This window comes from Vanacampus margaritifer, chromosome 8, assembly GCF_051991255.1.
Source record: "Vanacampus margaritifer isolate UIUO_Vmar chromosome 8, RoL_Vmar_1.0, whole genome shotgun sequence".
Taxonomy (NCBI): domain Eukaryota; kingdom Metazoa; phylum Chordata; class Actinopteri; order Syngnathiformes; family Syngnathidae; genus Vanacampus; species Vanacampus margaritifer.
In genome coordinates this window covers 17,839,468-17,866,962 of record NC_135439.1, presented here as the reverse complement: position 1 = coordinate 17,866,962, position 27,495 = coordinate 17,839,468, and the positions used below count along the sequence as shown (strand labels likewise).

The window sequence follows — 27,495 nt, the reverse complement described above, 5'->3', positions numbered from 1 at the left end:
AATTACTGTATCAATGATTAAAATATGCAGCCATATTTCTATTAATTTATCTTTTTTTCCACTTTTATGTTAACAAGAGTAAAGGAAAACTTTGAAAAAATATTTTATTGTATACATTCTATGGTACTTTTAGAACAGATATAACATTTGCAATTAATTGTGAGTTAACTATTGAAGTCATGTGATTAATTATGATTGTAAAAATTAATCGCCTGACACCCCTGGTATATAGTAGTCTTTTATTCTTAAAAAAACAAAAACAAAACATTTTTAGATCGTAGGTTTTGAGCTTTGACCCCCACCGATATGTTTGCCAGAGTAATACCACAATAGGAGCAGTGGCCGCCTGTCTGTCCAACCCCCACCCATGCAGCCAACCCCGCCCTGGCCCAGCCGCCCTCTGCCGCCTTTGTTCTCCTCCCTGCAAGCTTGAGCAGATGGCGCGCTGCTTGGCTTGGCCGCGCTTGACAGACACACGCGCTCCGCCAATCGGCTGCCGGGGAATCAGCTGACTGGTGTGGCCAGCGCCAGGTGTTTTGATCATTTGTTTTTCTCCCCCCTCCATCTGTTGGCGGAGAGGAGTACTCGAGGGTCGACAATTCTTCTGTGGAGGCTAGCAGCAGCTTGGCCATCTCTCCGCAGACCGCCATGCAGCCCTGGGACTGATCGGGTGGGACACACGCACGCAAAGACGTCCATGCTGTGAGCACAACAGAGGAGCAGCGAGATAACGGCATAAACGTTTTTATTATGCTTTTGCTTTAACGAGGCAGTCACAGACGTTATTTTTGGTTTTTCCGTGGCGACGCGTTGCCCTTTTTGGAGAAAGGACTGGTGCGTTAAATGTCATTGAATTGGAATGACAACAAGGTGAGCCCAATAGGAAAACACGATTTGCCGTAATTGTTTATTTTTTGGGGGGCAAAAATATATATTTCGCTGTCAAGTGAAAATGCATTTGTTGTCGTGGTGCTGAGTTATTAATTGCAAAATGAGCCGTAAATTGCTTTTCGTCCTGCAGCGACGATGAGCTGAGCTTTTATTTTGGATACAGACGCACTCAAGGGCATGGCCACCAATTTACCAGTCACATCATCTACCAGTGAGCCTATCACTTAATTGCAAAGTCAGACTATTTTTAAAAGTGGCAAGTGTACAGTTAGCCGTTTTGGTGGATTTAACCAAATATGTCAACTCGGCAATGCGTCAAAAACAAACTTTGATGTCTTTGCGGCACTTGCTGTGCCCGCAGGAACCGCACGCGTGCGCAACATTCTCCAAATGTGATTTGCATATTAATGACAAAAGTGCATATGGGCAGATGTCTGCTGCATTCTAAGCTCAAGAAGTTGGTCTGTCTCGCCTTTCTAGATGTTGCTTTGGGTAATGGGGGTTGTGTTGGTAGGGGGTCCATTGAGGATTGTGGTGCTTCTTGCTGCAGCTGTTGCACTATTGTGATGGAGTGATGCTGATGGCTTCACTGCCATTTGCTTAGAGGGATGGTTATTTTCAACGGGACATGTGAGGAGACAGTGAGGATGGCTTCATTTTTGACTCTTGAACAAGCATGTTGCGAGTTATCCCATAATAATTTCCACTTTATTATCATGCAAACAGTTGACCTGGCCTCACTTTTTTTTCATTGAAAATATAATTTGAAATCAAGTCCAATTGTTTAATCGTGCAATTTATTTCCTTTAACATGCACTCATTAACTCATTCACTGCCATTGATGGCTATTGACGTCAAAAATTCCTTTGAACTATTTCTATTAAATGTTTTTTATTATACATTTAGAACAGATATAAAATGTATGATTAATCTTTAATTAAATATTGAAGTCATGCAATTTATTACAATAAAAAAATTTAATCCCTTGACGCAATTTAAAAAAAGAAAAGATTATTAAAAAATTAGGAGCATCAGGCGATTACATTTTTTAATCGTAATTAATTGCATGACTTCACGAGTTAACTCACGATTAATCTCAAATTTTATATCTGTTCTAAATGTACAATAAAAAAAATATAGGTTTTCATACTTTTGTTAACAAAAGTGGGGGAAAAAAGTTAAACTAATAGAAATAGTTAAAATGAATATTTGACATCTATAACCGTCAATGGCAGTGAATGAGTTAATCATGTGTGCTTTGCATGCAGGTGTCTGCATCTACAGGATGTTAGGAGGCAGCAGGGCTCATGGGGGCTCCAACTCCCAACTCTCCCTATACTGTCCCAAGCAGCATTTAGGTCTCAAGGGTGTTTGGCAGAGAGAGATAACAGTATGGTGGGGGAAGCTGGGTTATTGAGCTAAAGCCTCGAACCATTATTCATATAAGAAGGGTTAAGGTATTAGCCTCTTTGTCCTCGGTGTGCTTGAGGTCTCAGAAACAACAGATGTAGTTAAAGTCCAGTTCAGATCATCTCTTTTGGCATTAATGCAGTCATTTGAATGGTTTCTATCCGCACTACACGTGTGTGTGCACGTGTGTGTCAGTCCCATCTGGCTCAAAAGGTGTCACCTGTGCTGATGTTTGGTTATCGGTTAACAAGTGTCTGTGTGGTGTGAGTCAAAGTAAATGGTACTTTATTTATATAGTGCTTTACATTCAACTACTCATAATGCAACATCAGGAACAACTGGGGGTTCAGTAACTTGCTCAAGGATACTTTGACGTGGTCATGATGGCATGGGACTGAACCCACAACTTCTGGATTGGGAGACAAGCACCCTACCACTGAGCCACACCACCTCAATTTTGTATTTTTATCTTCATTCATTGTAATGTGTTGTGTTTTATAATGCAATAGTGAAATATATATATATATATATATAAATATATATATATAACAACCCTCAACCCCCCCCAAAAAAGACAGATCATTTTAAAGAAAGACCTATAAATCTCACTATAGCATTTTACCCTAAAATTGCAAGAAATCAATGGCAATTTTCTATTCTTCTAATTTCAAATATTTTTCTAATTTCAAATATAGTTCCTAACTGTAAAATGGCCATAAGAGAGCTGCTAATAGTGGTTTTGGCCGCTGTCGCTACTACAGATATCTTTACAACCCTAACCAATATTTTCCTTAAAAATTGCATATTAACTCATTCAAACCCAAAAACGTATAAATACGTTTTTAATACATTGTCCTGCACTCCCAAAAACGCATTTACACGTTTTTTTTATGCTAGAGCATACAGAAGACCTTGATGCAGCTTCTGACATGAAGAGGTCGCTTAAAGCAATGGTAGTTATTACAAATAACGGCCAGCAGGTGGCAGAAGAGTATAAGAAATCAACCAGGGCCATGTTTCAACAAGCTCTTTTCCCAGTGTTTTCGACTGGTTTGTGAATAATGATGAAACATAGCTATATTTTACTGTAGTACGAATTGCTGCAAAACGGAAACATATACAAATATACTTTTTTTCCTGATGAAAGGAGAGACACTAACCTTTCTTTTGGTAGGTTCCATTTTTCATAGCAATGGAACACAATATTCTGTGGGCCTTGCAAAATCAGTCAAAATCCAGTAAAACAGCCGGGAGCGAAGGGGGTTGCTTCAGTGAAAATGGCTTGGAATGAATGAGTTAATGTCAAATACTGTATACAGTATCTGATCTTTTCTACATTTATTTACAAATTATTTTTACAAATTGCCAGAGGTGTGCGTGAGGTTGAGGACCCAAATGCAGGGACGCAGTTAAGCAAGGCAGGTGCACTCACAAAAAAAAAAAATATATTAACAAAAATGTAAAAGGAAAACAAGGAGTTTTGGAAACACTAATAATCCAAATTAACCAATGTAAAAAATAAAAATAAAAAGATTTAAAGGAACACTCAGACTAAGTAACATGAACAGAGATGAATAAATGAATTGTTTTAGTCAGCTGGGATATCTCCAGAACACTTGTGACTCTATTGTACATAATCAGTTGAACATAATCAGAAAATAAATGGATGTAAATTTAAAAAGTGAAACTCATATACAATATCAATTTATTGAACACAAGGAAACTTCAGTGCAGCCATTCATACCTAATTTCGATATTCAAAACCATTTTGATTGTTTTGAATGTAATATCTTAAAATGATACATTGTGGCTTCTCAATAAATATAAACTATAATCATCAAAATACAAAATTTTAAAAATCAATAATTTACTCTGTGTGTAGTAAACTGATATAATGTACATTATATGAGTTCCTCTTTTGGAATTAAAATAATAATAATAATAATAATCATCATCTGTATATTTTTTATTATTATTGTTTAAATTTATAATTACAAACCTTGACTAGTTACATAACACGATCTGTAAGAAACGTAAAATAAGACAGACTTTTTGAGTGCACGAGTACTATTTTTCTGAGATTTTTTTTTTAAATAACTAGCACACATACATGCGTAAGTACAGTATTTAACTCAAAAACATCACACATGCTGTACTTCCCCACATTAGTCTACTGAGACTGTACGCTTTATGGTGAGCAAGGCAATTAAGCAGCATATAATCAATAGCATGAGTGTTGTTGATGGTTAGTGGCCTTGTTGTCTTCAAGCAGCTGGATTTAATTGCAGTCATGTGAAAGCTGGGAAACCTTGTTCTAGGTAATGAAGGTAGGCTTAGCCAAAAGGTTCTCTTATATAAAAATTATTTTGTACAGATATACAGTGAACCACCTTAAGGTTGAACACGCCTTCTATTTATTCTTCAGTACGAATTGTATACTGCAGTTGACATTGTGTCTAAAGTGTCAATGCATCACCCGAGTTAGGTTAAAAGCATCTATTGTTTAATTTAAACCTTTGTGTTTTCAGTTTCCTGCCTTTGTGTCTTTGTGTGATGTTGTTTACTTTTGAGTATTCTGTCACCTGCTCTCTGTTTAAATGTTTCCTGTGGTTTTGGAAGTTAGATCACAATAGACTCGTTATGATTTGTTGTTGCAAAATGACCTAATTGGATATTACAAGTACTTGCAATTGAGCTTTTGTTGTTGTTGTTGTTAAACTATAGTTCTATCTGAAACATGTTTTTTGTTTGTCTATTATGCTACTGAGTGGGTTTGAGAAACTTTTGAATGTTTTGCTGTATAAAGGGGAGACAAATGACAAAATATGCTGCAATCGTTTACCAAATATGGAGAATATATGATTAACCTGTTCAAGGTTCAAGGACGCATTTGTCGAGGGAGGACGCATCTGTACTTGCTGCTGGAAGCGCTCGTGACTTCTAACTATTTTGCAGGGATGTGATTTTTCCGCTAATTCGCGGAATTCCGCTTTTTTTTTTATCTCCCCCCCCCCCCCAAAAAAAATCGATTTATTTATTTATTTATTTTTTTAAGTAGTTCATTGTGTATGCACATGACTCCGACAGATAACATCTTCTGCTATAACAAAGACATTTGTGGTATGCTCTAATATGAGTTACTTTTCATTTGGTCATGATACAATTATTTGTTCATGAAATTTGAACTCTTCAACATTATTTATGTGTTAACTTAGTAATCACATTAGTTAGATATGATGATATTCTCAGTGATAGTTTTTAAAAGCAAAGGCAGTCCAATGTTTTTGAATGTGACTGATTTTGAGTTGACTAAAACTGCCATTTTATATGGGATAGTTCAATATACATTGAAAATTTATGCTGTTGTTTTGTCTATTTCTTTGTCATGTGAGTGCATTGAAAGTACTTAAAAACACGGAAAACCCATGAGCTCCGGGAGGCCCCCTTGTCCCCCCACCAGGGCACTGCCCTGGACCTAGCTGGGTGCCAGCGGCCCCCAGACCCCCAGCTAAATTTTCAGATATTTTCACTTTGGTCAAATCACATCCCTGATTTTGTTGACATTGGGATTTTTAACTACATTGTTGCAATATGCCTGGCCCTCGGCCGAGAACTGCGGCCAGCGCAAGTGCAGTTGATTCTGACCAAGCTTCGGCGAACGAGACTGTGGAACATCAAGTGACAACTCAACTCGGAGATTTGGGATTAATTGTGGATCCAGCGCGCATCCAGATGTGCTTTTTGCTTCCAACTGGGGGGGACACGGCCAACAGCAGTTCTGATCTGAGCAGTTCTGAAAATAGCTCTTTTGAGAGATAGCTACAAGCTGGAGGCTTTATTTGATTACTTTATTAAGTGTAATCTTTTGCGTGTTCAAATAAATCAGAATTGAGATCTCATGAAGAAGTTTTCCTTGCAAGGGATTTATTAAGAGCTCTTAAGACACAGGAAAAAAGCTTACATTCGAAAAGTCACGATAAGCCCCCAGTGTGTAGAATATGGAAACACTCAGTATCTTTATACTAGTAGAAAAGGTTCTCTCCGCCTCTTACATTTGACAAAGAGATAGTGTTTAAAATAAGCACGCACAAGATACTGACATGATCATCTCAGCTCCCCACCAGCTTCGGAGAAATGATGTAGACAGGCTTTGACCTTGGACCTTCAGTTTTTACGACCAAATGACCAATGACATGAGACTTTGACAACTTTTAAAACATACACATTCTTACCTCAAGAGATGGTGAGGAGTAAGAAGTTCAAATGTAGTTCACAAAATCATTATCACATTGTTATTCATTTAACTACACATAGTTATATCACATCTATATACCTATAAGTAAATTCAAAAACAGTAAAAATATAAATTGAAAATGTTAAATGTCAACAAAGCTTAAAGATAAACATGTCTACGTCAATGAAAATCTCACTAAACAAAATGCTGACATTGCCAGAAGGGCGCAACAATTAAGAAAGAATGGATTTATCGAGAACACATGGACAAAAGACTGTCGGATCTTCATCCAAACAAAAGAAGACTCATCCTCTCAGAAGAAAAATACGGATCGTAAAAAGAGTGGAAGAATTGGCGGATTTTGAGAGACAATAACTCCTATAAGTAACTCACATAATCAAATTGTGGATTATGTTTTACCCAAATTAAATTATTGTAACATATTACTAATTAACCCAAAACTGGAGCTGTCATGATTTGAATTATGTAAATATAGCATATGATTACTTGCTGACGCTGCCAAGGTTAACTCTTGTTTATACACCTGCATTGATAACATGTATTGCTGTTCCTGTAGCATTGAGAACAAATCTGCTGAAAAGTAGTTTAGGAGCAATAAAGTCAATACATTCCAATTTGTAGCCATTAGCACATTGCTATGGATGACCACAATGTATGTTTTGGATTTAATTATCCATTTTAATATGTGAGTAGATTTCAATGTGTAAATTGGCAACCTTTCTGGACAATTGGTTTATATTTTAACACATAAAAAGTTACTATAAATCCACATGAAACGTGACTAAGCTGCACTTGACACACTTTGTTCCCGCTTTTCTTAAATGCATTGTGTATGCACACTTCCTATCCTGATTTTTATGAATCAAACAAAAAATAAGCCTCTTTTATGTTGGCATATGCATGCCACTGCTATATACCCGTATCATCTTTGACTAATAAATTGTAACATATTAATGTTGGCCATGTACTTACTTGAAATATTACATCACATGTCAAAAACAATCCCAAAATAGCTAATAGCTCTGATTTTAATTTCATCATGCCACACACAAAAAAAGAAAGGAAATAAATAGACAACAAACAATTACAGTAAAGTGTGTCCGGTTTCCATCCTCTGAGTTTGCACCTTTTACACTTGCCTAATGCGAAGTCGCAGTGGCCTCACAACATACTGTACAGCCCTTTAGCTTGAAGACTAAGCACGTCACCAATGCTGCTCATGCTCCCATAGGGACTTCCGAGCGTGTGAGGTGACTGCTCCGGCCTTCCTGCCGCTGTTGCCAGGCAGGTTCCATTCAGGAGAATTAGTCAGCTCTCTTGCTGGAAAGCCTCTTAAGGACTATCTTCTTAAGATTACGTTAACCATGGGACTGTGTTGCTGCATATCTACACTGCACTGGGAAGGTTTGCTTCTTTAGTAAATTCACCTCACTGAGTAATGAGATCTCTCAAGTGTTGCTGCTGTTAATGCAAGCACAGTGAGTTTGTTAAAGATGTGCTGGTAACCTAATCCTGTTTGGAAGAAATTGGGAAGGATGACATTGCTGCAAAGATACAGTGGAGTTTATTTTCTAACTGTGGACTTGGGTGGAATTTTCTTGCTTTTGGTATTTTGCTTTACTAGTTTAAATAGAATAGGGCGCTTTATGCAGTTACACCACTTAGACACATTTTTTTGCGGGTCTAGGGTCCTTTTTGTCACCAAATTGCCAGATGCGTTTACCAAATTCACAAACACGTTGACAAGTTGAGTTACATTCCCAAATGCCTTAGGAAGGCTTTCCAGAACATTATAAAATGATAGCTGCACTTTTGTAGGTGTAATGGCCACTATGCTTATTAGGGCTGGGTATCAGTTTGTTTTGATTTTTTCCAGATTCGATTCACATCAATACAATCAGATATTGATTAATTATTATTAATAATTATATATTTTACAAACCCAATTGCAAAAAAGTTGGGACATTGTTCAAATTGTGAATAAAAACTGAATGCAATTATGTAGAAGTGCGAATTTTTAATATTTTGTTCAGAATAGAACATAGATAACAGGTCAAAAGTTTAAACTGAGAAAATGTATAATTTTAAGGGAAAACTATGTTGATTTTAAGTTCCATGGTGTCAACAAATCTCCAAAAAGTTGGAAGAAGGCCATTTTCACCACTGTGAGGCATCCCCTTTTCTTTTTACAACAGTCTGCAAATGTCTGGGGATCGAGGAGACACGTTTCTCAAGTTTAGAAATAGGAATGCTGTCCCATTCTTGTTCAACACGCGTCTCTCTAACTGTTCATCTGTCTTGGCCTTTCTTTGTTGCACCTTCCCCTTTATGATGCGCCAAATGTGCTCTATGGGATTGGAGCATATGTTGTTCTCGAATCTGACTATACCTTTCTGTGTTGACGATGCCTTTCCAGATGTGGACTCATGTGCAACCCTATACGATCATAGATGCAGGCTTATAAACTGAGTGCTGATAACAACTCGGGTTGTCCTTGTCCTCTTTAGTCAGTATAATATAGCGCCCCCGTTTTCCACAAAGAACTTGGAATCGTGATTGGTCTGACCACAAAACAGGTTTCTTGGTCTGCTTTAGAAATGGCTTCTTCTTTGAGTCGAGTTTCATCTGGCACGGTGGATTGTGTTCACCCACAATGTTTTCTGGAAGTATTGCTGAGCCCTTTCTGCGATTTCCCTTACAGTAAGCATTCCTGTTTGCGGTGCAGTGCAAGATCACGAAGATCACGGGCATCCAGTAGGATTCATCGGCCTTGACGCTTACACACAGAGATTGTTCCAGATTCTCTGAATCTTTGGATGATGTTATGCACTTTTTTTCCACAACCTTTTTGCAACTTTTTGCTGGTAAACACCTTTCTGATATTTCTCCACTATCTTTCTGCGCAACATTGGAGGAATTGGTGATTCTCTCCCCATCTTCGCTTGTGAGAGACACTGCCACTCCGAGATACTCTATTTATAGTCCAATCAAGTTGCCAATGGACCTCATTAGTGGTAGATGGTCTTCCAGCTGTTTTTTGGGGGGTTTCAAGTGCAATTGACTTGTCCAGCTTCTTATTGCTACCTGTTGTTGGCAATATGAAATTTTAAATCAACATATTTTTCCCTTAAAATGATACATTTTCTCAGTTTAAACTTTTGACCTGTCATCTATGTTCCATTCTGAACGAAATATTGAAATTTGGCACTTCCACATAATTGCATTCAGTTTTTAATCACAATTTGTATAGTGTAAAGTCCCAACATTTTTGGAATTGGGTTTGTATATTATTATTATTAATTATGGAATTCTTCTTAAATATCAAGGACATGGTAAAAACTCCACATAAACATTGAATTAGAAATACAATTTTGCGAAGGCAATAACTGGTTAAAAATGATTTAGTTTATTAATGAAACCAACATGTGTTACACAAACATTGACATCAGTAAGGATGAGATGAAAATATTTTCATAATTCTAATTCAATAATTGTAAATGTAAATTTAAAAGATTCGTAATGGTCCTAAAGTGTAATAAGTCAGGTCTTTCATAAATGTAAGAAAATACTTTTAAATTCATGTCAATAGTAAATATTGAGAAAACAGTAAGATACAAAAAAAAATTGGCCTTTAAAATTCTATTTTCTTGTTAATTTATGGCAAAAGAGATATTAAAATAATTGATTCACGGTTTTATGAATCAATATCAGCCTTGAAAAAGAAAATCAATTTGATATCTGTTATTCATTTTTTTAAAAACCCAGTCCTAATGTTTATCCAGATGGTAATTCAATGGAATTACTTTCAGTTATATATTTTTAACACATATTGTATAAAAACATGTCATCTGTCTAAATGACGTATGATATTCCTTCTCTAGTGTTCCGCCTTTGAAAGCCCATCCTCTGAACCTTAAGCGCCAATGGCAATGCCGCTTATTTTGAACTCTTCAAATTGAAAATCACAAAAAGTTACAATGGAAGTTAATACTTATGCATGAAATAATCCAACACATCTTTTTTTCATATTGCCCTAAATTCTGTACTGAGGCTGTTGCATTAAAATTTTAGTTTTGCATCTTTTCACGCTAATGTCTTCTGTGTTTAATGATGTTCAGTGTGGTGGTGATGTTCAGCTCAGAAGTTAATGATCAAGTCCTTATGGGCCCGCTGGATAGATGAAAGCTCTCCGAGGATTTTGAGCCATTTCCAAGTAGTTCACAGCAGTGTTTTGCACTTGCATCATAATGAGCTGACTTGCAGTCTCAAAACTGTTGATGCTGCACATAATTTATTGCCTTACAAGGAAACTGGGGTTAGCAGTTGTTGTTCTTTTCGCTACCTGATATCCACACGTGACATGCTTGACTATTCAATAAATTTTTCATTGATTAAAAAAAAAAATCACCCCAATTCATATCTATTTTTCTTTCTTTTCAGATTATTATTCTGCATAATCCTGCTATTCAAGACATCAGTTGGCTTCACCTCCCGGCACGTTCACTTGACTCAAAGACATATTCAGTGCAAGTCTGGTTGATGACCGTTAGGTACTCTCTTCAAAAGTCATCTGCCCCTCTTGCAGCATGGCTAGATGGGGATTGGGCCGCTTTGGTCCAGGCCAGATGTTTGCTGTCCTGATTGTGGTATCAACAAGTATATCCCTTGTCCAAAGTAATGACTGTCCCCAGCTATGTGTGTGCGAGGTCCGACCCTGGTTCACCCCACAGTCCACATACAGATACGCTACCACTGTGGACTGCAATGACCTGCACCTGACACGCATCCCTGCCAACCTCTCGAGCGATACTCAGGTTCTCTTGCTGCAAAGCAACTATATTGCCAGGACCAGTGAAGAGCTGGAGCAGCTGTTCAACCTGACAGAGCTGGATCTATCCCAGAACAATTTCAGTAACATTCAAGATGTTGGCCTCACAAATATGTCACAGCTCACAACACTTCATTTAGAAGAGAACCAGATCACGGAAATGCCTGATTACTGTCTACAGGACCTCAGCAATCTGCAGGAGCTCTACATTAACCACAATCAGATCAATGCTATTTCTGCCAACGCTTTCTCTGGACTCCATAATTTGCTAAGGCTTCACCTTAATTCCAATAAATTGAAGACCATCAGCAGCCAGTGGTTTGAATCTACGCCCAATTTAGAGATCCTTATGATTGGGGAAAATCCTATTGGTGGAATTACAGATTTTAACTTCAAGCCTCTGGGCAACCTGATAAGTTTGGTCTTGGCGGGTATGGATTTGACAGATATTCCTGGAAATGCATTTGTGGGCCTTGACAAGCTAGGAAGTCTCTCTTTATATGATAATAAGTTAGGCAGAGTGCCTCAAAAAGCCTTTCAAAAACTGCCTAACCTCAAGTTCTTGGATTTAAACAAAAATCCAGTGCACAAGATTCAGGAGGGAGATTTCAAGAACATGTTGAGGCTAAATGAGTTGGGTATAAACAACATGGATGACCTGGTCTCTATAGACCGCTACGCTCTGGATAATCTTCCCGAGCTCACGAAACTGGAGGCAACAAACAATCACAAGTTCTCTTACATCAACAGTCACGCCTTCCGTGATGTCCCAGCCTTGGAGAGTTTAATGCTGAACAACAACGCGCTAAATGCCCTCTACCAGACCACCATAGACTCGCTTCCCAACCTGCGTGAAATCAGCATCCACAGCAACCCCTTTCGTTGTGACTGCATTATCCACTGGATGGGCGCTAACAAGACTACCGTTCGTTTCATGGAACCTTTATCCATGTTTTGTGCCATGCCGACGGAGGTCAGGGGTATGCACGTGCAGGATGTTGTGCAAAAGAACCTAGCAAACCAATGCTTGCCGATGATTAGCCATGACACCTTCCTCAGTCACCTCAACATAGACATTGGCGCTAGTATAGACTTGGACTGCAGAGCCATGTCCCTGCCCATGCCAGAAATCTATTGGGTGACACCAACGGGGACCAAGGTCATGATAGACAGCCGATCTGATAGGTACAGCCTCAACAGTGAAGGCACATTGAGAATTTCCCACATTCAAGTTGAAGATTCTGGCAGGTACACCTGTGTGGCTCAGAATTCACAAGGAGCCGATACAAGAGTTGCAGCCATACGAGTTAACGGCACTCTGCTAGACAGCACTCAGCTCATGAACATTTACGTCAAACAGACGGATTCCCACTCAATCCTGGTCTCCTGGAAGGTCAACTCTAACGTAATGACCTCGAACCTGAAGTGGTCATCTGCCACCATGAAAATAGACAACCCGCATATTACGTACACTGCCAAGGTTCCTGTGGACGTTCATGAGTACAACCTGACTCATTTACTACCAGCAACCGAGTATGAGGTTTGCCTCACCGTCTCCAACATCCAGCAGCAAACACAGAAGTCATGCGTGAATGTAACGACAAAGCAAACCGCCTTCCCTGTGGAAGTGTCTGACCAAGCGACCAACGTGGCTCTGGCGGCAGTTATGGGGACAATGTTTGCAATCATCAGCTTGGCGTCCCTCAGTGTGTACGTCGCTAAGCGCTGGAAAAGGAAAAACTATCACCATTCCCTGAAAAAGTACATGCAGAAAACCTCGTCCATTCCCTTGAATGAGCTGTACCCCCCTCTTATCAACCTGTGGGAGGCGGACAGTGAAAAAGAGAAAGAAGGCTCCTCTGAGAGCAAACCGAGCCAGGTGGACACCACACGCAGCTACTACATGTGGTGAGAGCGACAACTCTTTTTTTTTTTTTTTTTTTTTTAGAGACATGTCCGAAGCACATAAGTGCATGTAGAAGTGAACTACCTTGTATTTTTTATTCTTTATTTTGCTCTTTGGATCTCTCAGACTCAACATTTCAGCTCCTTAGTTTCACATATTGTCTTTTGAATTCCTGTCTATTTTGACAGACATTGGCAGCTTTCGTTGTCCTACTTAATGAAGTAGACACTTTGTTTTATTATGTTTATTTATGTTTTGAGAACACAGCATGAGTATTGTCACAGATTCAGTAGATGCCACACTATTTTTTTTAAAACTTGTTTCTCTAGCAGGAGTTTAAAGATGTAATCATTCTCATGTAAATCTGCTTCACTATTGACTGTTGTGCACTGAAATATATCTATGAACTCAAATATAAGCTGACAAAGTATGTAAAGACTTTATATACTGTCTATTGGATAATGTTAGCTATTTCTATGTAATGTTGTATCAACGATTTTGTTTACTTTTTGTACATTGATAATCACGTTTGATTTACACTTTGTTTGCGGAGCAACTACCGTAAACCAGCAATAGAAACATGAATGTTTGAAACTAGCTAAATTGATGTAAGGCTTTCTACATTTCTTGACTACTTTTTATCTTGCTAGAATATGTCTACAATCACTTGCTTATCATTGTTTACACACATGTTTATTGAAGAACACATGAAATAAAATTTTCTTTAATCTTATTTTTCAAACCCTGATTTCAACATTATTTTATTCTACAAACACCACACTGTCTGTTATAGGGATGGAGCGGTTATAGTGTATGTGCATTGTATTCTCAGGATGGCTACACACACACACACAGGGTTCCCGCCGGGTCTTGGGAAGTCTTAAATGCATTGAATTCATGAATTTGGAAATAATACCACAACTCATTCAAACCCAAAAACTTATAAATATGTTTTTTAATAGTTTCTCTTGCACGCCCCAAAACATATTTATACGTTGTTGTTGTATTTTAATGTTTTTTTTGTATGCTAGAGCATACAGAAGCCTTTGATGCTGCTTCTGACCTGAAGAGGACGCTTAAAGCAATGATAGTTATTACAAAAAATGGCCAGCAGGTGGCAGCAGAGTATAAGAGCTTAACCTAGGTCATGTTGCAACAAGCTCTTTTTGCCAGTGTTTTTAACAGGTTTGTGAATAATGATAAAACCTATATTCTAATGCTAATTGCTGCAAAATAGAAACAGATACAAATATACTTTTTTTCCTGGTGAAAGAAGAGGCTACATCTTTTCTTATGGTACGTTCCATTTTTTTTATAGCAATAGAACACAATATTCTGTGGGCTTTGCAAAATCAGTCAAAATCCAATAAAACAACTGGGAGCGAAGGGTGTTGCTTCAGTGAAAATGGTTGGGGGTGAATGAGCTAAAAAGGCTTGAATTTTGATATATGTGTCTTAAATTTGATGCAGTATGGGACTTTTCCGCATCACATTTCTCATAAGTGTCATTTGTCATTTAGTTTAAATAATGTAGCCTAAATAAATAGGGTGGAGGAGCCCATCATTGAGAACACAGCCGCAGGTCAAAACGAATGTTCACTGAAGATCACTACACAGATGCCATTTTTTTGTTTTATTTTTCATACCTTGCTGATATGGCTTGGTATTAAGTTTTAATTTGTTTTTGTAATGTCTTAAATAGGTCCTAAATCTTAAATTTAACTTGACGAAACCTGTCGGAACCCTGCCACAAGAAGAAAGTGGAGGTTTAAATGCTGCAAACATATCTTTATAGTAATGTGATGAGAGTAGCTGAAGGTGCCAAATTACAAACCAAGTATTTATTGGAAGAGAGGACTGAAAGTGAGGACCACCACATGTTTGTCTGCATAGCAATCATCAGTGTACTTACAATATTCTAGCTAATGCAGGAATATATTATGTATTATTTCTCAGAATACTTACTAGGCCTCGGTAGTCAACATGGTATAATAATGAATTGGTATTTCCAAATTTTACTTTAAGGGAAATTCAACAATCCACATTAGACTCAAAATGACACATACAGAGTTCCGTGTTAAAATGTAGACCAGTCAACTTTAGCAAAGGTGTTGGGGGGCCCATTATTGTCCAAGTGAGAGGAGGAGACTCCTTTGTAGGAACACAAGGTTGTGTTTTTTTTCTTCCATCAATAAACAATTTTAAATTGCTGAAACCCATTATTGTCAAGGTCATTTCGCGAGCCAAGGGCTTTCTTATCGCAATTATTTAGACTCCATGCTGCTCCTTGCACAGAGTAGCTACAACAAATGGTGAACCAAAATAGTGAAATTAAGTGCTCCTTTCACACTCATGCCACACAGTTTTTTTTGTTACAAGCTTTAATAACAAGGAGACAAATAGTACGATGAATTAACTTTTTATTATTGAACGCCAAAAAACAACAAATGGTCAGAGTTTCATAACTGTCAAACAGAATTATTCATTTTCCAACTCAAATGAACCTGGAGTACTTCTTGAGGTGGCAAAATGGCAAACTTCCTTTAATTGGCTCGAAGGGGGAGGGATTTCCCCATATATTTTTGGAATTCTGTGTCCATGCTGTATTTGCACTTTCTTCTGTTTGAATATTAATCTCACGCTATCAAACTTTAATGAAATGGTCCATTAATAGTCCTAATACATATCGTCACCCTCTTAAAATAATTGGCTGTCGTTTTTTGCACACACCAAAAATAAATAAATAAAAAAAATTTAATATATCATAAATATCGAATAATTCAATTTTTTGTTTCCTGACAAATCTGGGGGGAGACTTGAGTGATTATTTTAAGGTGTCAATATGATTTTTATTTAACTAGGTAAAATGTTTGAGAATTAATTCTCATTTACAAACATGACCTGGACAAGAAGCCCAAACAGAGCACATACATCACAATACAAATAACAACATAATTATAAAAAAAAATAAAAATAAAACAAGAGAAGGGCACTTATGCTTATATCAACAAAAACAGGTGTCAACTGTCACACCGCGGTGAGGGTGTCTTGTCATTTCCTGTTTTATTTTGAAAATTGACTCCTCTCGCTTCAGGTCACTTGCCCTTCCTCGTGTGGTGTCAGTGTCAACCCTGAGTCCTGATTGTGTCCACCTGTTTCCCCATTACCCTCATGTGTTAAATGGTCTGAGTCTCCCCTGTCTTGTGCCTAAGTGTTTTCGTCAGAGCCACTGAAGCCGGTTACAGGCCACAGCCTTGTCCCTTGAGAGAACTTTTGTTTGTAACTTTGAATAGCTATAGTATTGTTTAGTTAAAGAGTGATTTTTGTTTTGATTGTAGTTTAGACTTCCTCCCTTTTAGAGCACCTTTAGTTAAACTTTGAATAGCTTTTATTTTCTCCCTCTCAACGAGGAACTTTTGTTTTGTTTAATAAAAGCTGCTTAAGCCTCTACCTCTTTCTCTGAGTCTGGGTTCTAAAACTGCCACGCTGTGTCAGTACACTTAGGCCAGTATGGACCCAGCAGAGAGAGAGCAAATGGTCGCAGCAATGAGAGCTCAGGAAGCCCGTCTATTCCGGCAAGAGGAGTTTCAGACCGCCATGGCAACGCGGGTGACCAAGCTCTCAGCACAGTTACAGGACATTCAGGGTCGCACCAATAGCCCTCCGGCCGTGCCAGAGATTCAGGCAGCCTTGCTGATTCCGCCCGTGCCGTACACCGGATCGGCGATCAAGCTAGCCTCCCCTGAGCGATTCTCTGGGGAACCAGGACAATGCAAGGCATTTTTAACAGACTGTGACATTCATTTTGAGTACTCCCCCAAGGCTTTTCCCACAGATCGTTCCCGGGTGGCTTTCATGATTTCTCACCTGACTGGGAGAGCCAGAGCGGGCCCGCAGTTCCCCACTCTGCGGCTCCGTCACAGAATTCCGAGCCGCTCTTCAGAGGGTCTTTGATCCAGCCTGTTCCGACCGGGAAAAGGCCCGGCAGCTAAGCAGCCTGATACAAGGAAGGGACTCCGTGAGCGACTATGCCATCCGCTTCCGCACTCTCGCGGCAGAGAGTGGCTGGAACTCCGCGGCGCTCTATGACGTCTTCCTCAAGGGCCTGGCGACGTCCATCCAAGAGCTTCTCATCTCAGTCGATCTGCCACCGGATTTGGACTCCCTCATCGCCCTGGCCATACGGACGGATCATCGGCTGCAGGAGGTGACGCAGAGCCGCGGTCGCCGGGGAAGGACGATTGAGGGATCACCGCTCTTCCAAGCATCAGGTGTCAGATCCTCGCCAGTTCAGCACCAACCCGTTCCCTTGGGACAAGAGGAGCCCATGCAACTGGGCAGAGCAAGGAGGCAGAGGTGTAGTCCAAAAAAAAAATATTTTTTTAATTATTTACAAACAAAAGGTGATCTTCCAAACTTTGAAGATAAACCAAAACTAGAAGCAAAACATGGAGAAACAACTTAGGCAAAAACAAACAGCATGACATGGGAAAATACGAGGGAAAATACGAGGCAAAATACAGGCAGCATGACGTGGGGAAAAGACAAACAATGAATCCACACAGACAGAGGGGAGACAGCAGACTAAATACACCAACACTAATGACACAACAAGACACACCTGGGCAAGACACAAGTGGCTGAGGGCACTGATTGGATGACATGAGGAAGGGCAGGATCACAATTAACAAGACCAGTAAAACAGAAACTAAACATGACAGAACAAGGAAGACACACAAGGAAAACGGAAACTAAACATGACATCAACTACAATTTCCTGAATCTTGTTTTTAAACAAAGAAACTGGCGTTGGAGAGATGAGTTTGTTCTGTAGGGTGTTCCAATCATTTGCTGCTGCGAATCGAAAGGAATTACGGCCAAATATAGTAAGTGTTTTTGGAGGGGTAAACTTAATAAACTCACTAGACCTAGTACTGTAAGTATTCTGAGCAAGATGAAGAAGTGATGACAGGTAGGATGGTGTCATGCCAAGAAAAGTTGTATAGATAAAATACAAACCAGTGATAAAGCTGCAGTGTTTGAAGAGATCGGCGACCCCCGGGCCCCGCAGGCCGGAGAGCAAACCCAGGAGCACGAGCGCCCCCAACCCAACGCAGCAGGACGGGGCACTGCTGGCCCGCCAGGAACCCCACTGGTCTGAACTAATGAATACGCACATACACATATTCACCCACATACAAAAAAAAAATATATATATATATATATATATATATATATATATATATATATAAAGGAGAGCAATGATGATGACATGTCAAATCGGTAAAATTACTGAATGAACAATACTGAGCTAAAGAAAAAGGAACGACCCCCCCGACCCAATCCACCCCAACCCAGCCCCAGCCGCCCCCAAACCCCGAGACACCCCCCCACCCCCACCCCATTAAAACCCTGACATAAATGATCTGACTCAGGCATTGCACGGATAATCCGTTAGAGGGCAGTATCATCCAGTTGATGGCTTTTCCAGTGAATTTGCAAGATCGCCCCAATTGAGAAAGGAGAGACACCTATGCTTATTAATAGTGGCAAATGTTTTTTTCTGATTTTTGCAAATCCCAATATAATTGATATGTCTGTTTCTTATACTATTTTTGAAAGTTACTGTACAAATTTAAAGCATTGTAACCGGATGTATCAAATATGACACAATCAAAAGTCATGTCGAAGTTGATTCTAAAATATATATATATATATATATATATATATATTTATTTATTTGTTCAAAAGAACCAATAAATACTCTATTTACAAAGAATCAGAATTTTCTCTTTTATTTCATGGTTGAAGCTTTATAGAGTTAAATTTTGCTATTTGCGTTCAAATCTCATGACTTACCCAGTGTCTCATTTGTTTTTGTTTTTAATGTTATTACTGCTTTTTATTTTTTAATTATTTTGTGTCTTATGTTGGATTAGTGTTGCTTTTAGTGCTCTATAAATTGAGCTGAGTGTACAGTATTATTTCTGTAATGGCCTACTTCACATAATTGTGTGGCTACTAAAGCCATACAAAATGTGACCTCAACAGTTTACCTGCATGTCTCCGCACTAACATGGACTGGTGATGCTAAGTAGTTATAAATTCTCTTTAATGGGATCATTTAGCGTGCAGCCCACAACAGACCATAAAGATCATCTCCATGGAGATGTGGTGGGCACGGACCCTATAAATCAAAGTGAGTAAAAGTGGAACAAAGTCACATTAGTGATGCTTAATTAGGTGGTGGCAATGGCAGCTGCAGAATTTCATGATTTTTTTTTTCTCCCAATGGTGAATTGTATGTTGCAATTCTAAACAGAAGCCATGTATTGAATTGAGGAGAACAATGTGAACAAGCATGACTACATGTAGCTTTCACTGTATAAAACATGTTTGCTCTGAAAGACACCCGGCAGGATGCGCTCACTGACCGCCTCCTTGGCTCGCCGCCTCTCAGGAAGAGGAAGCAGCATCCAGGAGGCTTCTCTGCAAGGATGATTAATTCTGAAGGCACCTCTTGTCAGGAAGACCTTTCTGCTGATAGAAGCAACGTGTTCTGTCAGGCCTTTGAAATTCAAATGGCGTCTTTCACTTTTAGGTCTCGCTGACGCCTTTGAAAGTCCTCATAAAAGCAACACAACGGTGATGCGAACGACATGGGCTGAATGAGAACAAACAGACATGATACCATTCTAGCCAAAAATAGATAACAGTAACAAAAATCCATCATCAAACTATTTGGCACAAGCGTTACTGAAATAGATGACTAGGACTATTTTTGCTCGGATACTTTCATGTTTAATATATTATTTTTTCTGATGCCCCTTTTTATTTTGAAGTGGGAGAATAAAAATGTCCCAATAAAATATAAATAGCTCACAGACATGAATGAATTGGAGGAAGTAGCTGTGTTCTTGAAATGTGACTTATGGACATCTCATCGCCAAACTGGCTCATCATGGCGTTGCCAAATTAGCAGACAGGGAATTGATAAAAAAACTGTGCACTTTGTGACAAGTTTTTGCTATTTGGTATGGCGCTAGTTAGGTATATAGGCACAAGGTTTTCCCCCCAGAAAACCCCACCACAAACAAGTTGGGATTGCCCCCTAGTGGCCGATATGCACAAAGTTGAAAATGGCCGACAATGAAGATGAGAAGATCATATCTCAGCAACACCACTTTATCTATGGACTTTAAATTGATTCCTGAACTCATTATTCTATTTTAAGGTCATCGTCAAGGACATTGGCTATTCTCTCTTCACATATTCAAAATTTCAAAAACGTCAAACCCAGATGTTCAGGGCAAAAAAATAAAGGAAATAGCCTGACAGCACTGTTCCTACAGTACTTTCCACATACTTTTGGGGGAACGCATGCATCACCTAACGTTAACCTCGTTCTGCAGTAACTTCACATTTTTAAACAACAATAACAATATTCAAACTGGGAAATGACAGGGTTCAATGTCAGAAGTATGGTATGCAGTAAATCAAAAGAATGATCACCTCACTGCATTTCAACCCTTAGCCTTGTAGAATATATTACATTATTGTTGAGTTTTGCATTTAAATTACTTTAGGCTTCAGCATATTTCATGAAATAAAATATTTGATATATGGCTCACTATTCCCAATAAATCAAACAATAAACATGACGTTGAAAATTCACTAAATCACGTTGATTTAATGAGCTGTCATCCTTCATTTGGAATGTATGTGCAACTGTGTCAACTGTGCTGTCAAAGTGTAACATGAATGGCATTTAGATGGCTCAGTGAACGATTGGTTTGTCCTTAATAATGGTTATGCCATCTCAATTATTCTCAATGATGGTTCACAGGTTTAGTTCCAGGATACAAGACGGACAAATTGCCAAGCCAGCTCTGTGGCACATAATTTATATAAACATGCATCTATATCTATATGCAGTATATGGGGAGAGCCATATTAGAGGTGGACGATATGTATCTTAATACATGGGGTGTACTACGATTCAAGGACTTATTTAAGATCACTTGTGGTTGTGATTCATGAATAAAATCCAAATCTTAGGAAATGTCTGTTGCCACATGGAAATGTAAGAAATGTCCAAGATTAATGGCAAATATGAAAAATCATGGAATTCCAGAAGAAAACAATATCACCTTCAATTATTCAGCAAGAAATTTGACAGTAAATGCAGTAAGTGATGAATTATTTATGTTGCCATTTATGCTGCGCGCATGAGTTGGCAAGATGGAACATTCATTGGACCATTGTTTCCTTTTGTTTACTCAGCATGAACAAGCACAACTTGTATTGACTCGGTAAAATGAGTTAGATCCAATACAAGAATTGCATACAAAATAAATGAATCTGTCTCTTACTTTCAACTGACACTGGTGTTTTAATTTGACCCATTGTGTGTTTGTGTGTGCAGGTGTCCTCTTGGTATGGTTCATTTTTAGGGATTTGGCTGTCCTCTGTAAATGTGCATTAAGGCTAAAAATTATTTAACAGAGGACCATCCTCACTACGTAACGGCTGAGGGACATTAGAGTGGTTGACAGATTTGAGACGAAGCGATGAATATTCTTCATGGTCGTCATGGCGATGACAACATTAAATTGAGGGTGCTCAGTGCACGTCAGCTTTTATTAACAAATGAAGCACATCGCTCTCCTCCACCGTGACAATACCAAAAGTCACTACTGTCACTGTCCCCCATCACTCATGTTTTGAATGTATGCTGTAAAACTTAGTGGCCCCAAAGCCACTATCAGTGTTAGCTTGTGTAGAACACTAAAAACCTTTTTTCATCACTTCTAAATAGCCTACCCTCATTTTTTTTGCTTGTACGGTTCAAGTACATTTCAGAGCGTGCACTTTTTTCCCCTTCACTTGAGTACTTAAGTAACTATTTGAAATAGTACTTTACTTTTGTCAGTACTGGATGTCCATATACTTTCCATCTCTGATTGCTGGTATATGTAAAAGTGAAAAAGAAAAAAAAATAGTGGTCCACAAAAAGTCTTGAAACTCAAAGAACTGCAATACGCAGTGGCGGCAAGTGGAATTTTTGGCGCACGCTCGCACAGCTATTGTGATGCCTCCTGAACAAAGAGGGAAGAATAAAATTTATACAACATTTTTATGGTTAGTGTTTACTTCGTCTTGGAGGGGTTTGGTGAGTCCTTGCCACAAAATTCAATCATCTCTTTAAGTGCACCTCTGCCTTATTAACGTGAATAAAAACAAAAACAATGAAATATAGCCCAACTTATAACAAATAATAACTTTAATAACAACCAGTTTTTTTAATGGCCGTTACTCAATATCAAGAACACACAGTACGTTCTTGTGACGCAATGAGTAGGGTCTTGGTAAACCCGGTCTGAAGAACGTACTTCCCAAGCACGCATATCTCGCTGGCGTATTTCCGTAATTCATCGCAGTTATATCATGTGACTTGTTTTCAATGAATGTGTGTTACTATTTCGATGTTTCAAAATGTGTTTGAACAACACACAACGGTTAAAAACCTTACTTACGTCCTTGTGATTTCGTGATACGTCATCAATGGCGGCCAAAGTACTGTTCCAATCGAAAGTATGCATAAGCCAAGACCACCCGGAATTCCCGGATGTCGTTCTTTTTTGCTAGCTTAAACCAAGGATGCATCGTTTGTTGCTTGGTGAAGGCTTGACTGGGAAAATATTTCGTACTTCAAGGAACGAAGGGCAGCGGAGGAGCATCACGTTTGTTCTTCTTTCATTTCCTGCAGAGATAAGCACGGCATGTGCATTGCTGCTCGCCACCCAACAGGCATCAGTTTTGTAAGTACAGTATTCCCTCCCCTTTTATGATCGTAAATAATAATAAATATTTAATGTGTAAAGTACAACTTTATTAAATCTAGTCATTTTATTTACACAACTAGGTTTAACAACTGCAATTTACAATATTATATATAAATATATTAATATATTTTAAATATGGTTTACTATATAGGGCAGCACGGTGGCTGACTGGTTTGCACGTCCGCCTCCCAGTGCAGAGGACGTGAGATCGAGTCCGGGCTTCGGCCTACCTGGGTGGAGTTTGCATGTTCTCCCCGTGCTTGCGTGGGTTTTCACCGGGTACTCCGGTTTCCTCCCACATTCCAAAGACATGCATGGCAGGTTAATTGAATACTCCAAATTGTCCCTAGGTGTGATTGTGAGTGTGGTTGTTCGTCTCTGTGTGCCCTGCGATTGGCTGGCAACCAGTTCAGGGTGTACCCCGCCTACTGCCCGAAGCCAGCTGGGATAGGCTCCAGCACCCCCGCGACCCTTGTGAGGAAAAAGCGGCCAAGAAAATGGATGGATGGATGGATTTACTATATGTTCAAAGATACTTTTTATAGATGTACCACAATTTCAGCAGAATTTAGAACAAAACCTGCAACTCACATTGGTGTCTTTCTGGAACTTTTTTCCCATATAATTCCAATTCCAATATTTCCAATATAATCCTAAATTGGATAAATCCCATGTATAATTTCAAATGATACTTCTTTAATAAATAATATAATTATATAACATTTAGTCACGTGGTACACAGTTACGGCAATGCCTCAGAACAAGGAAGCTCGCAGTAGGAATAACATCTGGGTATTCCGCCCGTTATTTGCTCTACCTTTATGGCTTTTTGCGTACTTGCAATTGATGACGTTTCATGAGATCACAAGGACGTAAGTATGGACAAGAATGCATATTGAGAAACGGCCAATATATCACAGAAAATATTTGAAGTGCATCAATTTGCTTCAAATTTAACAAATAAATAAATGAGAGCGCCATTGCTACCTACTGCAGTGGATGTGCACAGTTGCACTTTATTCTTGCGTTTTGGGGGAAGTGGGGGCAAGTTCCCCTTGTCACTTGATGAATTCTTGAGTAGTCACTTGATAGATGAGACAACACTGACACCTTCTGGCTGTTTTAGTGAAGGCCACCTTCTTGAGCACTGTTGCTGGAATCAACCCTTCAAATATTTTTTTGCTACAATTAAATGCAAGTGTTTTATATTTACACCAGTGTTCTTCAGTCAGGCCCTGCAAGACTTTTTTTCTGCTGGCCTAAACAGTATCAGCGGTACAAAGTCCTGACTTCTTTACTTGAAGAGGGTTTTGGTCATAATTCAGTAAATAGGCAGGAGTGTCATAAAAATAAATGTCACTGCTCCTGACATCAGCTGTAATTGTGTAGCCTACTATAGTAATTTGCATTTTACTGGTACTTCTTGAATGTAGGTGTTTAAATGGCTGTCTTCAGTTTCCATGGTGAGATGCCCGTAAATTAGACGTGTTTGATGGAACCATTAGTCTTTTCAATCCTTTCATGACAAAGGGCACGAATCAATGCATGTTTTTGCAATGAATTATTTTCCACAAGTGTCCTTGTAGAAAAACGAGGCACAGCCACCGACATGGCAGCAATTGAATTAACCCTCTTTGCTTCAAGGTCAACATAGCATAATTGACATAGAGCAATTATTTTCATTTTAAAGGTCATTATATGCTTCACATAACCAATTTTCCCTCCCTAACTAACCATCACATTTTCCACCATTAGATTCTCTTCACTGATGGAGAAGACCTGCTTCAACCACAGGTTGTGACCAATAAACGCAATAGTGAACAAATGAACTAGATAAATTAAAGTGCAGAAATATTATAATTACAACTGAAATCTACAAAATTCTAAGATTGAAAAAGGATTCTTTCAACTGTTCAGTACAGGCGTGTGGTCAAATTGCACTACCGACATCATTAATATTCTTGTCACTCTTCCAACTGTGGCCGTTTATTGAATGCTACGTCCACATGCTGTTAATTTATCTCCAGCTGTGAAAAATTGGCTCAAAGAAAAGAAAACATGCAAAGAGCACAACGAAACATGACAACTCGGATGCCTTATGATGGGGCTGCAGCCCGTCTGTAAGAGCCAGAGAATGGTGGGTTTGAGTCCCCTTGTGGATAAAAATAGCAATTACTTGTTGGAATTGTTGCTTCTGCCAAGGTGCCCTTGAGCAAGCCCACTTTTTGGTGGCGGAGTGGTCAAATAGCTCATTTTGAACTCACCATTGGACAGAGGTCTTCATCCGACATTGCACAATTACGCACATTCGATTAATTGTAGACTCTAAATTGCCTGTAGGCATGAATATAAATTATAATGTACTCGTTACTGGACATGAAATTATGCACAGTACCAAAAGAGCACATCGGATACTCTTTTATTAATTGAATCTCCTGCTAGGCTTCCAACCTTTTTTAAACTCTGTTGGATCATTACCGGCTGAAAAACAGACCCTCAGAGACGAATCCCTCAGTGTTTGGACAGAGATTTCCCCCCCCTTGACATAGACCATATGGACTGTATACATTCTCGGTATATATGCTGATGATGCTGGAGGGCTACTGCATTGATGAAAGCATCATGCAATCATACAGGTGGGCATCAAAACATACAGCACACTGCCTGTACAAATTCTGTAAAGCATGTAGCACATAGGTCACACATCACAAACAAAAACGTGTGTCAGTGCACAACCAACTGACTCTGCCCAGAGATGTGATAATGGAATTATGGGTGGATGTTATATTTTTATTGATTAGAATTCAATTGAACAATAGACAGATATTCATGACCTTACTCATGTACGCTAGAAAATTAACTCATTCACTGCCATTGACGGCTATAGACGGCAAAAATTCATTTGAACTATTGCTATTAGTTTCACATTTTTCCCACTTGAGTATGAAAACCTAGCAAAAAAAATTACATTTAGAACAGATATAAAATTTGTGATTAATCGTGAGTTAACTATTGAAGTAATGCGATTAATTACAATTTAAAAAAAAATTAATAGTCTGACGCCCAGAATTTTTTAATAATATATTTTTCTTTTTTTTTAAATTAGAGGCATCAGGTGATTAAAATGTTTAATTGTAATTAATCACATCAATTTACTAGTTAACTCAAGAGTAATCAGGAATTTTATATCTATTCTTAATGTACAATACATTTTTTTTCTAGGTTTTCATACTATTGTTAACAAAAGTGGAGAAAAAAAAGTGAAACTAATAGAAACAGTTCAAATGAATTTTTGACGTCTATAGCCGTCAATGGCAGTGAATGAGTTAAACAGATCCCATACAAACACTGCAGGAACATTAACAGTCTACTTGAGGAAGAGTTCATCATTAATGCACAAATGACTATCATTCATTTTATCTTCAAGTTGAATTTTTTTGAGTGCCACTAAAAATCTCATCCAGGCGTCAGAGTTACTCTGATTAATGGACCCAGAGAGCCTAGAATGAATGAATAACACGATTCCTGGGGACAATTTGCCATCAAAGGCCTGTTTCATTCTAATTATTTTGAGGTGAGGAGTCTGAATTAAACATTGCTTTAATCATCTTTGCACATTTTGAATTTGCAGGACACACTTAGGCATTTGTGTAAACCAGTGAACATCAAGTTGCTCCCATCTTATGATGTGCAAATTGTGAATGTGAAAACCATTTGCGTCATTCCAGGAATATGGCAAAACATGTTTGAATATACTTCATTTACCATAATTTGTTTTAATTATTTATGGGACGCTAATTAATGCCACTGAGAGCTTTCATATTTTATGTTATGGATTCATTAAACAATATAATTGATGCATGTTTCTTATAAATAACTAAGGACTGATAGCATGGGAAATGGCATAGTCTGAACTACACTGTAACGAATTGACTGCAAAATTTACAAGAAATAACTGGGGGGGGGGGGGGGGGGTGGTTTGCCAGCTAATTCTTGTAAAATTTCATTTAATTACTGTAAAAATCTATTACAGTATATTACTTTATAAAGTAAAAAATATATAGTAAAATAAGAAAAGTATTACTTCAAATAAGCAAAATTATCTGCCAACAGAACAAGAACATTTTACTTAAATTTACCTGTAGGATTTTGAAAAATAAGGAAATAATACTATGCCCATATCAACCACAGCGGTCTTCCTAAAAGTATTTTTTAGACTAAAAACAAGTAATATTTATTTTTTCAAGCTGTTCTAAATAGAACTATTTTACAAATATATATTTATTTATTTATTTTTTACATTTGAACAACTTTGCCCAAGTGTCAAGCAGGTGTAACAGGTCCCATTTTCATTGTCTTT

The 27,495-nt window shown here is 38.4% G+C and overlaps 1 protein-coding gene and 1 long non-coding RNA gene across 2 annotated transcripts; one reads left to right on the top strand and one right to left on the bottom strand.

Moving 5' to 3' along the window:
- The first annotated feature begins 446 nt into the window (after window positions 1–446).
- On the top strand, window positions 447–14,023 carry lrrn1 (leucine rich repeat neuronal 1). The gene is made up of 2 exons (XM_077574507.1): window positions 447–870; window positions 10,997–14,023. Exon 2 carries the CDS (start codon window positions 11,143–11,145, stop codon window positions 13,294–13,296), a length of 2,154 nt encoding a protein of 717 aa, XP_077430633.1. The 5' UTR covers window positions 447–870; window positions 10,997–11,142; the 3' UTR covers window positions 13,297–14,023.
- A 1,670-nt stretch (window positions 14,024–15,693) lies between these two features.
- Window positions 15,694–19,845, bottom strand: LOC144056753 (uncharacterized). Its single transcript, XR_013295108.1, has 3 exons — window positions 19,725–19,845; window positions 18,310–18,452; window positions 15,694–17,623 (listed from the first exon to the last, which is right to left on the bottom strand). It is a non-coding gene; the product is annotated as an uncharacterized LOC144056753 (long non-coding RNA).
- Between the last annotated feature and the right edge of the window lie 7,650 nt (window positions 19,846–27,495).

What these genes read in the sequence shown, in the direction of transcription:
- lrrn1 (XM_077574507.1), top strand. Translation starts at nt 11,143, where the DNA reads ATGGCTAGATGGGGATTGGGCCGCTTTGGTCCAGGCCAGATGTTTGCT.